This window comes from Eublepharis macularius, chromosome 6, assembly GCF_028583425.1.
Source record: "Eublepharis macularius isolate TG4126 chromosome 6, MPM_Emac_v1.0, whole genome shotgun sequence".
Taxonomy (NCBI): domain Eukaryota; kingdom Metazoa; phylum Chordata; class Lepidosauria; order Squamata; family Eublepharidae; genus Eublepharis; species Eublepharis macularius.
In genome coordinates this window covers 121,498,328-121,510,965 of record NC_072795.1, presented here as the reverse complement: position 1 = coordinate 121,510,965, position 12,638 = coordinate 121,498,328, and the positions used below count along the sequence as shown (strand labels likewise).

The window sequence follows — 12,638 nt, the reverse complement described above, 5'->3', positions numbered from 1 at the left end:
CTCTGATCCATTGTATGCTGCTGTTACACAGAGTGAAGAATATTTAAGGACCCAAAGTCAATATTCTAATTCTCTTCCAGCTGAGAAAGTCTACTTTTCATACGATCCTCCTGGTCTTTTGTAAAGCCAGCTGTGTCTATGACGGAAACAGTCATGATTTCGTATGCACAATATAATTGATAAGGGAAGCATGAGGCATCGAGAGGTGGGTATAAAATTATTACTATAATAACAATGGCCTTTTCTGGGTATTATATCCTCCCTGAAATTAGAAGTTAATTTTCATAACTTCAGGTGCTCCGAAACAATAAATTTCCCAGCAATGGCAAAGAACTGCTCTGTTAATTTTCGGTGCAGAAATTAGTCTAGCGAAACTCAGTGTGAAAGTTCTCTCAAAACAGTCATTCGAGTATCTGGTAGAGTTATATAACATGGGATCCTGACCCTGTCCTATGTTAATTTGGATGGGGTCCCATACATTTCAATTAAAACTTAATTCCAAATGAGAATGTGGAGGAATATAGACCCAGAGTGGGTTCACATTGCCACGTTTTCTATCTAGTGAATATAAACACCAGTTGAAGCAGATTGTCTGAAGGCTCCATCCTGTATCAGCTTAGCCCGCTGAAGCCATTTTCTGTATCACTTAGCAGGATACCACAAAAAGAAGAAAAGGCTATTAATGTAGAGCTTTCCCACCCTATTTACAAGGTTATTAGAAAGACACATCTGAATCCACCCTTAAAGAAAAGCAAAGCCGTATTAAAATCAAACATGAGAAAACTCACAAGGACTCTGCCAGTCAATGTCTGGGCTGAAATCATCACCCCTGCCCAGTCTTTAACAGAAGTCATCCAGCCCACTTCGACTGCTGGCACAGTTTCTTCTTTCTCATCTGTGGGTTTCAAGTCCCCATCGGCCTGGGTCTCTGCAGGGGCATTTATCTTCTGGACCTCCTGTAAAGTAGAGAAAGGGGAGGCGTTAGAACAGCAATGTTTAAGAGCAACCCAATAAATACAAAAGAGCTATCTTTACAACACAGAGAGTGGGGGTGGGGGGTAGGGATCAGGCTCCTCTGCCACATGGAATCACAACCCATCTTCTAGAGAATACCCAAAGAAGGATCCGTGGAACGGTAATTCTGCAAGAAGCCACCTGCTCTCATTCTGCACCAGCCATACTTCTATTAACTTTTGCACAACAGAACACAACAAAACATGCCCTCCCAAAATGTGCAGTGTTTGCATATTAAGCAACACCTATCTTGATATAGGGTACCTTCAGCAATAAGCTCCGCCCATATTGTGACCATAATGGTGCGCCTATGAGCAATGCTTGGCAATAAAGAAAGGTATGCTAGTCAACATAAGAGGGAGGCACTATGTTGCCTAGCATACCTTTCTGCCTAGTCCACTTAACTAACAGTGTGGTGTTCTCCACACCCATTTTATATGGTGAGTGATATTTTTTCAAAGGATGCTAGAGAGAACCTGTAGATCAGAGGTTTCCAACCTTTTTCAGCCTGTGGACACTTTTGGAATTCTGACAGTGTGTGGCAGGTGCATCCACAAAACAGCTGCTGCAAGAGGCAGAGCCAGCTACAAAATGGCTGCTGCAGTTTACCTTCAGCAACACAGTGAAGATCCTTTTGCATTGGTAGCAGCTACTGCCAAAGCAATATTTTTTAAAAATCTGCAGTCAATCAAATCTCCACTAGCCTTGCTGGGCAAAAGCTTCACCTGGCCCCACCCACCTTCTAAAAATACTTTGCAGGAGTCAGGAAAGGTATATGTGGGCACCATGGCACCCAGGGGCACCACGTTGCGAACCTCTGCTATAGATATTTTTGATTTGACGGCTACCAGTTTCCTTTCTTACTTCACATGTACAGCATTAGGAGATCTGGAACTAGAGATCCCAGGTCCCCCGGTGGGGGCAGGGGATCCTCTGCTCCCACTCTCCGCCCTCCACCACCACTGACCTGGCTGGTGGGGTGGAAAGGCGGGGAAATAGGCTTCCGTGGTGCGCTCCCAGGGCAGTGTGAATGGCATATGCTTACGGTCTTATACGCAAATTTGAATGCATAAATATGCACAAGGACAAAATAAACCTAAAATTCATTGGCAGTGAATGTGAACATCAGCCACGTATCATTTTCATTGATGGTTTCTAGAATTAGTTTTTCCCTAGGATGCCTGAAGTATAGAGTATGTGAATAGAGATGGGCACGAACAGCAATATGAACAAAAAAAAGCCACGAACAGCCCAATCTGCTGTGGTTGTTGTGGATTTTCCAGGCTGTATCTTCAGAGGTGTAGCACCAAAAGACAGATCTCTCAGTGTCACACTGAGAGATCTTGGTCTTTTGGTGCTACACCTCTGAAGATGCCAGTCACAGCTGCTGGCGAAATGTCAGGAACTACAATGCCAAGACCACAGCTATACAGCCCAGAAAATCCACAACAACCATCGCTCTCTGGCTGTGAAAGCCTTCGACAATACAGCCCAATCTGCTGTTCACGAACAAGCTGTTCATGAGGCCCCATTCTAAACGAACAGGTGGTCGTTGCAAGCCTCATTCGTTGCTGTTTGTCAAGCCAGACAGTCTGGAACCTACAATCAGTTCCCTTGGCAACTTAGGCAGGGATTGTCTGAACTTTGTCTGAACTCCTGCTGTTGCCCTGGAAACCCCAATCTAAGCCCAATTTAACTTGATAGGCAGGGCTTCCTTTCAAGCGTGGAGCTCCAAATTTGTTACAAGGGAGCAAAGAGCAGGGGGGAGGGGGGCTCCCAGCTCTGGCCTAGTTTGCAGACGATGGAGAGGGAGAGAGTTGCTCTTGGCATTTTGATAGAGTGCATTGGAGCTTGCATTTTTGTTGTGTGTGGTGGGATAGGGATCTACCCCTTCAAGTTCCAGGGCTTCTGCCAGGCTCTTGGCCAAGCTATTATTTATTATTGGTACTTTTCCTACTGCCTGCTCAGGTAAGGTTTCTGGGAGTGGTGCGATAGGTATCTACCCTTTCCAGGTCTGCTGCCAGGCTCTGGGGCCAAGCTATTACTTATTATTGGTACCTTTCCTGGTGCCTGCTCAGGTCAGGTTTCTGGGAGTGGTGCAGTAGGATCTTGACTTGGATGATGGCTGGAGGAGAGCCTGCTGGCCCCCATGAACAGCCAACCATGAACATGTTCATGAACAGGGCCATGTTCATGGTTGTTCGTGAGTCCCTGTTCGTGGATGGCAATGAACAACGAACATCATGTTCATTTTTTTTTCTGTTCGTGCCCATCTCTATATGTGAATACAAGAGTCTTAAACAAAAAGCAGAGCTGACAATCTTCCAGAAAGCCACTGAGTTTTCAAGGATCCCTTTTTTCAAAGGAAGTGTGTGTGATTAATCTGAGGGACTCTTCTTTGGATCAAGCTAAACGTGTAGGTTTTTAAAAGAGTTGGGTCTGGGAGGCTTTCCCCCTTGTTTTTTCTGCTCCACATGGAGTATTGCATGCACATGGAACAGTAAAAACAGGAGGGGAGAACTCCCCCTGTGCAATTTTGACATAGGAAAACAGCTTGAGGGGGGAGAGAGGAGGCCCTCCTCCCCCCCATGGAGGCATTCTGGGACTGTTTGGGCTCTCCTTTATTTTTTAACAGCCATTTACTTTTTAATGGTGGAACCCAATGTTTTTTGGCTGCTGAAACCCAAGCTGGGTCTGGGGAATCTAGCCCCAACTCTTTAAAAACCTGCTTGACCCTCTGTCTGCAGGCAGTGGCCTTTACAGTCACCAGGGGGAGAGAGGAAGAAGCAAATTAACAAGGAGCAGGGCTTTTTGCCAGCTGTAACGCAGTGGAACGGAGTTCCGGAACCTCTTGAAAATGGTCACATGGCTTGTGGCCCCGCCCCCTGATCTCCAGACCGAGGGGAGTTTAGACTGCCCTCCGCGCCATGGTGCGGAGGGTAATCTAAACTCCCCTCTGTCTGGATATCAGGGGGCGGGGCCACCAGCCATGTGACCATTTTCTCTGAGGGCAACCCACTGAGTTCCACCACCTCTTTCCGCAGAAAAAAAAAGCCCTGACAAGGAACATTTTACTTGCACTAAGCTGACTGGTGAGTCATTTTTGGCCACGGCCGTGCACATTCAGCGCTAGCAGCCATGGCTATGAGGATGCTGTGCTACTATGTGCCCAGTTTCAGTGAGCTTTAATTGCAGATGGCACAGAAAATTCAGAGGAACACAGAGATGCTGCAGTTAGAGAACTAGAGAACACACCTCCTTCCTTTCACTGTCTCTTAGCCTGCCACAATTGTGGATTTCCCTTCACCTGTTTATTACATCCTGCTACTTATGCAGATCTCCTACTTAAGTCCTCAGGTCCTAAGTGAGGTTTTTGTTGCAGTCCTATTTTCTCCGTGGCTTTTCCAGTCACACCACCAGCCACAATTGTCTCACAGCCATACTTTTCAGCCCAGTCTCTCTTTGTCAAACTTTTTTTAGCTGCCCTGTTTCCTTTCCACCAGATTCTTGTTTCTCTGTCTACTGTCTATGCTGCAGCTCTTCTTCAGCTTCTTTGCCTCTGGTCTCCCTAACTATTTCAATTTCTTATTTCCTGGGACCCTATTCCGCATCATCAGCTATTACTGCCCTAGATCCTGTGTGCAGTTTTAAGCTCAGCCAAACTGACAGCTTTCCCTCCGCTTGTTTGCTCACGTTTTGTTCCCCGAGTAGTTGAAATGTTTCTGAATATTCTATGCTATTATACCAACTCAGTCAATCACCCTCAGAGGTTTCATCAACACAAGCATAATATATTGAATTTGGACTGGGAAGACATTAGCATAACCCTCCATTATTTGAAAACATATAATACATGCAATCCTAAACAGGGTTACACTCTAAAAATCCATTGAAGTCAGCGGTCTTAGAAGGATGTAACTCTGCTTAGGATTGTACTGTGAGCTTTCCAAGATTTTGTGAACATGTATTTGTTAAGAATACAGCAATCTTGCATTATATGTTAACATGATGAACTGTTCTTTGAGAGTCCTGATGAAAATTTGCACGGTCCCTTACTTCTAGGAAGTAAAAAGGGCTCTGGATGTCAGTAGAGATTTTCCAGTCTTTCAGAAGCAAAGCACAGGTGAACTTGTATAGCATCCTCTACAGCTGAAATAATGGTACAGATCCTGCCCCTCTCCCAACACTCCACTCAGCAAAGTTTATTCATTTATTTAACCAGTTTCTTTAAGATGTAAAGAACAAGTTGTAATTCCAAATGAAAACTTTCATATGGTTGAAATCCTCTTCAAATGTCAAATAGATCCAAATGCACATAACCACAATATCAAACTTAAAGTTAAACATGCATTTTACATGGTAAGATAGATGTACATATGGTTCAGACATGCAAAAACAAAGTTTAATTTGAATTAGAAATGTATTTGGCAGGCATCACTATAAATGAGCCTGCCAAGGAATGTCTATCCTGGCTTTTCATAGTTGCCTGAAACAGCCTTGAACAGTCTTCTAAAGAAATAAAATTGCAGAAGATTTGGGGATGCGTTCTGATGCACAGACTCCTTGGATGTGGGCCTTTTGAGGACGCTGTCTTAAAATTAACATTCAAAAATATGATTTCTAAGTTGAGAATTCAGTTTTAAAGGAATAACTGGTATTTAGAGGACAGCTAAACGAAATTGATTAGCAGGAGATTCAGGAAGACAAAATATAAATACTCCTTTGTGGAACATACTGCTAAAAATGTGGTGTTGGCCCTTGCCTTAGATGGTCTTTTAAGGGGATTAAGTAAATTCATGGAGGGCCGGTATGTCAAATGCTACAGAACTAGCAAAATGAACATTCCAGGCATACCCAGTTCCTGAGACGCAAAAGTAGGAGCAGGCTATTGTAGGTTTCCAGAAACATCTAGTTGGCTATGGTTGGAAATTGGACACTCTCGTACCCTGGTCTTTTCCAGCTGGGCTCTTTTAATGATTTTATGTTCACAGTCCTTTTTTCAAACTAACCTTTAGGGAAATTGTTCTTGATCCAAAGACAGCATTTGCTTAAAATCAGTGGGCTAATTTTTGTAGGATGTGTCACTCATAAATGTGGAATGCCAAATGTCTGATTCATCATATCCATATTTATCAGTCTATGCATAACTGGAAAAGAAACAGCGACTTTCATCCTTACCACAAATGATTATTCAGAGAGCATGGTGTTCTGTTCTAAATTACAATTCATATATGTTGTAGGGCTGAAACCTTTTTAGCAACAGAAAATGACACTATACATGTTTTATTTAAGTTTATAGTCTAGATACAAGCCATATTTGGAGATGGAGCACAAAAACAAGTATGCATTCGGAAGGGGTGTAAATAGTTTGAACATCCATTGTCTGCATTCAAAGACATTTATTTTCAGGGTAGAGAATTTGTGCCTTCTATCAGACATAGAGGCTTTGTTATAAGGCAAATCCATGTTTAAACTGCTTATTCTGTGAAACTGGGATTCATCTTGCATATGATCTTTGTTTTCCTCAACAAATGTTGATTTTTTTTTCACCTTTACTTTGGGCTGGGGAAAGTGGTGCTGAGGAACAAGCTAGAATTAAGCAATGATGCCTGTATTCATAATCACACAAAAACATAGTTAAGACTAATTGTAGTTAGTAAACTAACTTCAAGTCATGGTTTCAGATACTGGTTTGATGGGCCCTAGCTAACCATAATTAGTGGAGTGGGCTGCATTCTGGCTGGCACCTAAGACCGCTGTGTCCAGGGCTCTGTCTGGACCAATCCTGGAGATTCTGCCCTAAATGCAAACCCCAGAGACTGGCCAGCCAGTCACAGCCCATGTCTAGGGATGTCAGGTCCCTCTACCTTCCTGGCAGGAGGGCGGGGGAGCTGGCATTTACCTGTTTAGCACCTCTGGGTCTTCCTATGTGCACACACTCCTGTGCCTATGCGATGATATCATGTCTAGGAAGAGATGTCATAGCACAGGCGTGGGAGTGCATGCTTCTCAGTGAGCCGATTTGGGCCCCAAATAACTCTAATTCGGCTAGTTTGGAGCCCAACTCAGCTTGCTGAGAAGCGCAGGGGTGGCACGATGACATCACTCCTGGAGGTGATATCATCACGACATGCTGGAAGAGCGCCCAGGGTGGCATTCCCCCACCTGTCCTCCCCTGCCAGCCAGGTGAGTAGAGGCGGGAGCGGAGGGTGGGATCAGGTGTCCCCCTCCCCAATGGAGAAATGGCATCCCTACCCCTAACACTAAAATGGATGGGAGGGGGATGAGACACCTCAGCTTAAAAAGGGGTAAGTGATATATTTTCCTTTGGACAGGGATATTGCCACCTTGGATATGGGCATAAGCTGAGCTGGGTTTTTTATTTTGGGGTTTTTAGTTAGGACTTTGGACTCACAGCAGCGCAGGAACCTTGTTTTAAGGAATGAAATAAGCACCCTGTAAAAAGGCCCATCCAAAATCTAACTTTTCTGGTACTCAAGCTAGATTCTCTGGAAGTTTAAAAGATCACTCTAGTACTTGAGTAGAAGCCTGTCAGTTGTGGGAAAGAGGTTACAAATGACCTTAAATGATGAGGAGCGCTCTTTGGAAGAAAAGAATTAATTTCTTCCCTCAGCATCTGTGTTCTCAATTTAGGATCAGGTTCAACAAGTTAACCTGAGGGGACATAACCTCTGAGGGATGGAGTTTGAGCCTGTTGTACCTTTGTTCTTACTATTAATTCCATACAAACCTTTTAACTGTTTCTACAGAAAATATTTATTTTCTGTAAATAAATATTTAATCTTTGTTCTGTTCCATCTGAGGGTTGTCTGTCCAGTCAAATAGCTGAGGGAATGAAGTTTCTAATCACTTCTCTATCAAGTACCATATTATGAGGGCCACAAATAAAAGCCTTTAGAGAACAAAAAGCTAGGAGCTACCAAGCAGATAATAAAATAAAACATTGTATTCTCCCATTTCATTGATAATGAGGTGGATAGAGTTAAAACAGAGACAGAGTGCTCTGTGACAGGACAGTATTCAATCCAGAGAGCCATTTACCTCAGAGGTCCCCCCTCAGCTCTCTCTCCTCCTACTTCCATCATATCAGGGCTGCGCCACAAATAAAATTAGTGGTAGCCAAAGCCATGTAGTCACAATATACAACAAAAGTGGTGACAACCAGGTGCTAACCTAGGGTTCCCAGATACCTGCCAACAGGCAAACTCTCAGTTATTTGCCCCTCTGCCCGCTGGCAATCGGTGGAAAGTGGCAAACTGGCTGGTGATTAGCCACTACCAGCAGGTATCCCAGGCATGAATAACACACACAGGCTCCCACCTAGGCACGATGACATCACTTCCTGAAGTGACATCATCACACTGGCCATGGGAGCGCTCCAACACTTCATGTAAAGCCAATTTTGGCCCCAAACAGGCAGATTCTTAAAGAAGTGGCCCAGCACAAAGCGTGGGAGCACTCCTGCGATCAGAATGATGTCACTTTCAGAAGTGACATGATCATGTGCCGACCAGGAGTGCACACGCATGAAGAAGCCCAGTAAGTACTGTCCCCCGCTCGCCCCCTGGTTGCCAGGGAGACCTGGCAACCCTACACTAACCTTCACAGCATTATTTCCTGTTGGGGGAGGTGAATCAGAATGCAAAGGAGAAAACTGCAAATCTCATAATCCTTTCCAGGAAACTGCCAGGAAAAATGTGACTTGTGAATTATCTTCTGTGTTTGATGATCTTTCCCTACTTCCTGTTACCCCTCCCTGTTTGACAGTTATTTTTATTCTGGAAGAGGGAAAACAGGCAAAAGGTGAGTGATGCACATTTGTTTGGAGGGGGTTAAAGGGACTGTAGGGGGTTGTTTTTGTTTTTCTAAATACCCATATCAAGAGCTCAAAAACCACTTCAAAATTTGTCTAGTGCTTGATTGGAATGCTTGAAAAAAAAAAGTAATTCCATTTTGGGTTGAGCTGGAGTGTGAGAGGGTTCACCCATTGTTACATGGAAAATGTTTCCTGGAAAAAGAACGTTTCAATACCACTACTCCAACAAAAGAGATGAAAACACAGAAGTGCAAGAATATAATATAATGACCATTCTGTCCCAACTAGGACACAACCAAAGCAGCAGATGGAGAGTGTTTGGTGATTTAAGTAGATATTTGAGGATTCTTTTCCTGCAGCATGTCAAGGATTGTGCGTTGAGTTTTCAAAACTAATTGAATTCCTTCCTTATCAATGGCACAAGTGTGCTCTGCTATTTGTATGTTGCCCCAGAGAATTAACTAAATAATCCTGCAGCCATCCACAATACATAAAAATGAACATTTCATAAAGACTAATATGATGTTTTAATTGGTGCCTTATTTAGATGCTTGACAGGAATATTTTAAGCAAGTACTATCTTTATGCAGGATGCTTACCTGTTGTTTTGTAAAGTATTAATTATTTTAATTGCTCGATGACAGGAACATATAAACAGAGTGAAGTGGGAGGATGTAGGTAGAACATGGTGAGATACAATCTCTGAGATTTATAAATGATGAGATGCCACAGAGTTCTCATCAGAAAAGAGGACTGGGAGTCAAGTGACTATAGGAGCACCCTAAGCAGATCTACTTAGATGTAAGTCCCATATAAACCAATGTGATTTACTCACAGGAAAGTGGTCTGATGACTGTGCACCTAAGAATGAATTTGAGGCTTTGCCAGGGCATTTAGGGTATTTTATTTTAACTGGCTGGTCATCTATACAATTCTATTCACAAACTTCAGGATGGATTGCTGCCCATAAAAAATTAATTCCAAAGGAATTCCAAATCAATATATATAATTCTCAACATAGTCAAATCTGTGGATACTTAAATCCAGAGACTAGAGCCATGAACAGGCAAGACAAATCTTTCAAGAAACCTGAAAAAAGCCTCAGGTTTGCAGAAAAATCTGAAATCTTTTTTTTAAAACGTGTTTTAAAAAACCTAAATAACAAAAGTAGTGCCTGTAGTTTTAAGAAATGAATGGCCACTGTGGATGTTGCTATGCAACCACAACAATATTGTCAGCCTTCAAGAAGCCCTTTTCAGGGCTGTTTTGGCCTTTGAGGGAGGACTCATAGCAGCCAGGCTGGGTAGCTTCCACTGGAGACCCACTATCACCGGACTTGCATAACTCACCCAGGCCCAGTTGTTTGGTTGACAGATAATGATTATGAGTTTTTGTCATTTTCTCAGTTGAGGCCTAGCTATGACTTGCCAATCTTTATGATGTCACTTCCAGTGATGTCACTTACAGGCAATGTCATCATGCAGGTGCAGAAGCGTGAGCACACTTTGCAGTGGGCCAATCTGGGGTGCAAGAAGTGCACCCCAAGAAGTGCACTGCCAAGAAGTGCACTCCCAATAAGTGATGTCATTGCACCGTCCCAGGAGTGCACACAGGAGGCCTGTTCCCACACCTTTCCCCTAGTCAACCAGGTGAGTGGTGGCAAGGGGTAGATGGTGAAAGCGGGGGATCCCCCACTACCGCTGGAGGACTGGTAACCCTAGCTGTAAGTAACCACATGGAAAAGCCCAAAGAGAGAGTGAGTTCTTGAGAAAACAGGGCGCAGAGCGGTGGGGTTCCCTGTATAAAGAAAATGAAAAAAGTAAGACTGGATTCTTCACCCTGAGATGCCAGCTTTTTTTTTTTCAGTCTAGAAGGATTTCACACACACACACACACACACACACACACAAACCAAAATTCAAACATGTACAAGCACACTGTACAGCCAGAACTGGTATGGTCCAGGAATAATTACACTACAGTTCTGTATGGGGGGGGGGTAAACAGGAGGATATAGGGCCAGTCATCTTCTATCATCCTAACCTACCTCACAGAGTTGTTGTGAAAAAGTGGAGGATGGGAGATCTGTGTGCTCTGGCTGAGGTCTTTGGAGGCAACATTCGAAAGAAATGCAAGTTAAAGTATCTCTATTCCAGATGGGCTGCTGAGGTTCAGAGTCTACATAAGACCACTGCCTGGTATCTGATGAAGTGCACTTTGACTCACAAAAGGTTATAGCTTGGGAAATTCTTTTAAGGTGCTATTGGACTCAAAATTTGTTCTGCTACAGACTAATACAGCTACCATCTGAAGCTACAGAAGACCTCCCAGAAAATTTTATTTTACTATTATTAAGAAAAACCCAAATGACCTTCATAAACATAGGACTGAACAACAAAGGTCACTTATGTATACACAGGCTTTAAAAAAAAAAGACAAGGAAGGTTAGGCACACAGAAGGGAAAGATTCTGCAGTCTAGCTGTTCTGTAAGAAACTGGTGTCCCACGGAGCTAGAAGAATCCGTGCACTCTCTAAGAAGACCGGAAAGGAACTCAGAAGGGCAGGACCTCCCCATCGGAGGCAGAAAGAGCAATCTAATTCCTGCCTCCTAGAAGAGGAGTAACCAAGCATGTCAGAATATCCTCCTCGTCTCAAGCAGCCTTTCTCCATGCAGAATGCAAAAAAGTCTAGAAAGCAGTTTGGAGATTGAATCAGAGGATTTTGATTGTGCATACAAACCTCTGGAGAGAAATCAATGTAGTATGGGGCCCGAATGGATGAAAAAGCCCCATGTGGAAAAGACCAGAGCTATGATGGAGCAAGTCCAAAAGCATGGAGGAGTCCGAAAGAGAATTCAGGATGTATACCCAAATGTCCATTGTGTTCACTGTTATGCCTACTGGTTGGATTTGATAATGCAACAAGCAGCATCCCAAATCAAGGATGTGAGTGTGTTCTTTGCAGACATTTCTGGGCTTCCAGCCTTCTTTGTATGTTCAGCAAAAAGAACTGAAGTTCTGGAAACAGTTGTGAAAATACAACTTCCAAGATTATCTCAGCAATACTGGACCTTTAATATCCAAACAGTGCTTATGGCATTAGAGAGGAGATAGCTTCCCATTCTCTTTAAGGAGCCTGGAATTTTGATGACTGCTGTCTGTGAGGGGATTCATTTGACTGCTGGAAGAAAATGGGGAATTCCTTTACTTTGTGTCACAGTTTAATAAAATAATGCATAACATGGATATTCTCTGCAGTGAACTCCAGAGAAAAGACATTGATTCTGCAGCAATTAGGACAGCTGATGTGTTAGAAGCAGGGCTCATTTTGAGGGGGAATGCACAGGAATGCAGTTCTGGCAGTTCTCCAAAGAGGTCACATGTCAGGTGGCCCCACCCACCTGACTCTCGGCCATTTTGGGCCCATTTCGTCCTGGATTGGGGCCAAAACAGCCCCGATCAGGCCTCTGACAGGTGGTGGATCACTCTCCTGCTCATCAGTGGCCCGATCCTGATCATTTTGGGCCCCTTTTCAGCCATTTTCAGCCCCTTTTTTGCCATTTTGGGCCCAATTTCGGCCCTGAATGGCCAGGATTGGGTCCAAAACAGCCAGAATAGGTGATGTCAGGGGGTGTGGCATATGCAAATCAGTTATGCTAATGACACAATTCCGGTGATGGCAAGAGGCATGGCATATGCTAATGAGTTATGCTAATGAGTTCCTCCAGCTCTTTTTCTACGAAATGACCCCTGGTTAGAAGTATTAATGCAGTCAGAGATTCTACCC

At 43.6% G+C, this 12,638-nt stretch overlaps 1 protein-coding gene across 3 annotated transcripts in view; it reads right to left on the bottom strand.

Annotated features, from left to right (window-relative positions):
• Positions 1-12,638, bottom strand: part of KCNMA1 (potassium calcium-activated channel subfamily M alpha 1) — a 742,538-nt gene that overhangs the window by 574,743 nt on the left and 155,157 nt on the right. For all 3 annotated transcript variants that reach the window (XM_054982574.1, XM_054982573.1, XM_054982572.1), the window contains exon 2: positions 789-956. In XM_054982574.1, coding sequence (XP_054838549.1) covers positions 789-956 — 168 coding nt within the window. The remainder of the gene's footprint in view (positions 1-788; positions 957-12,638) is intronic.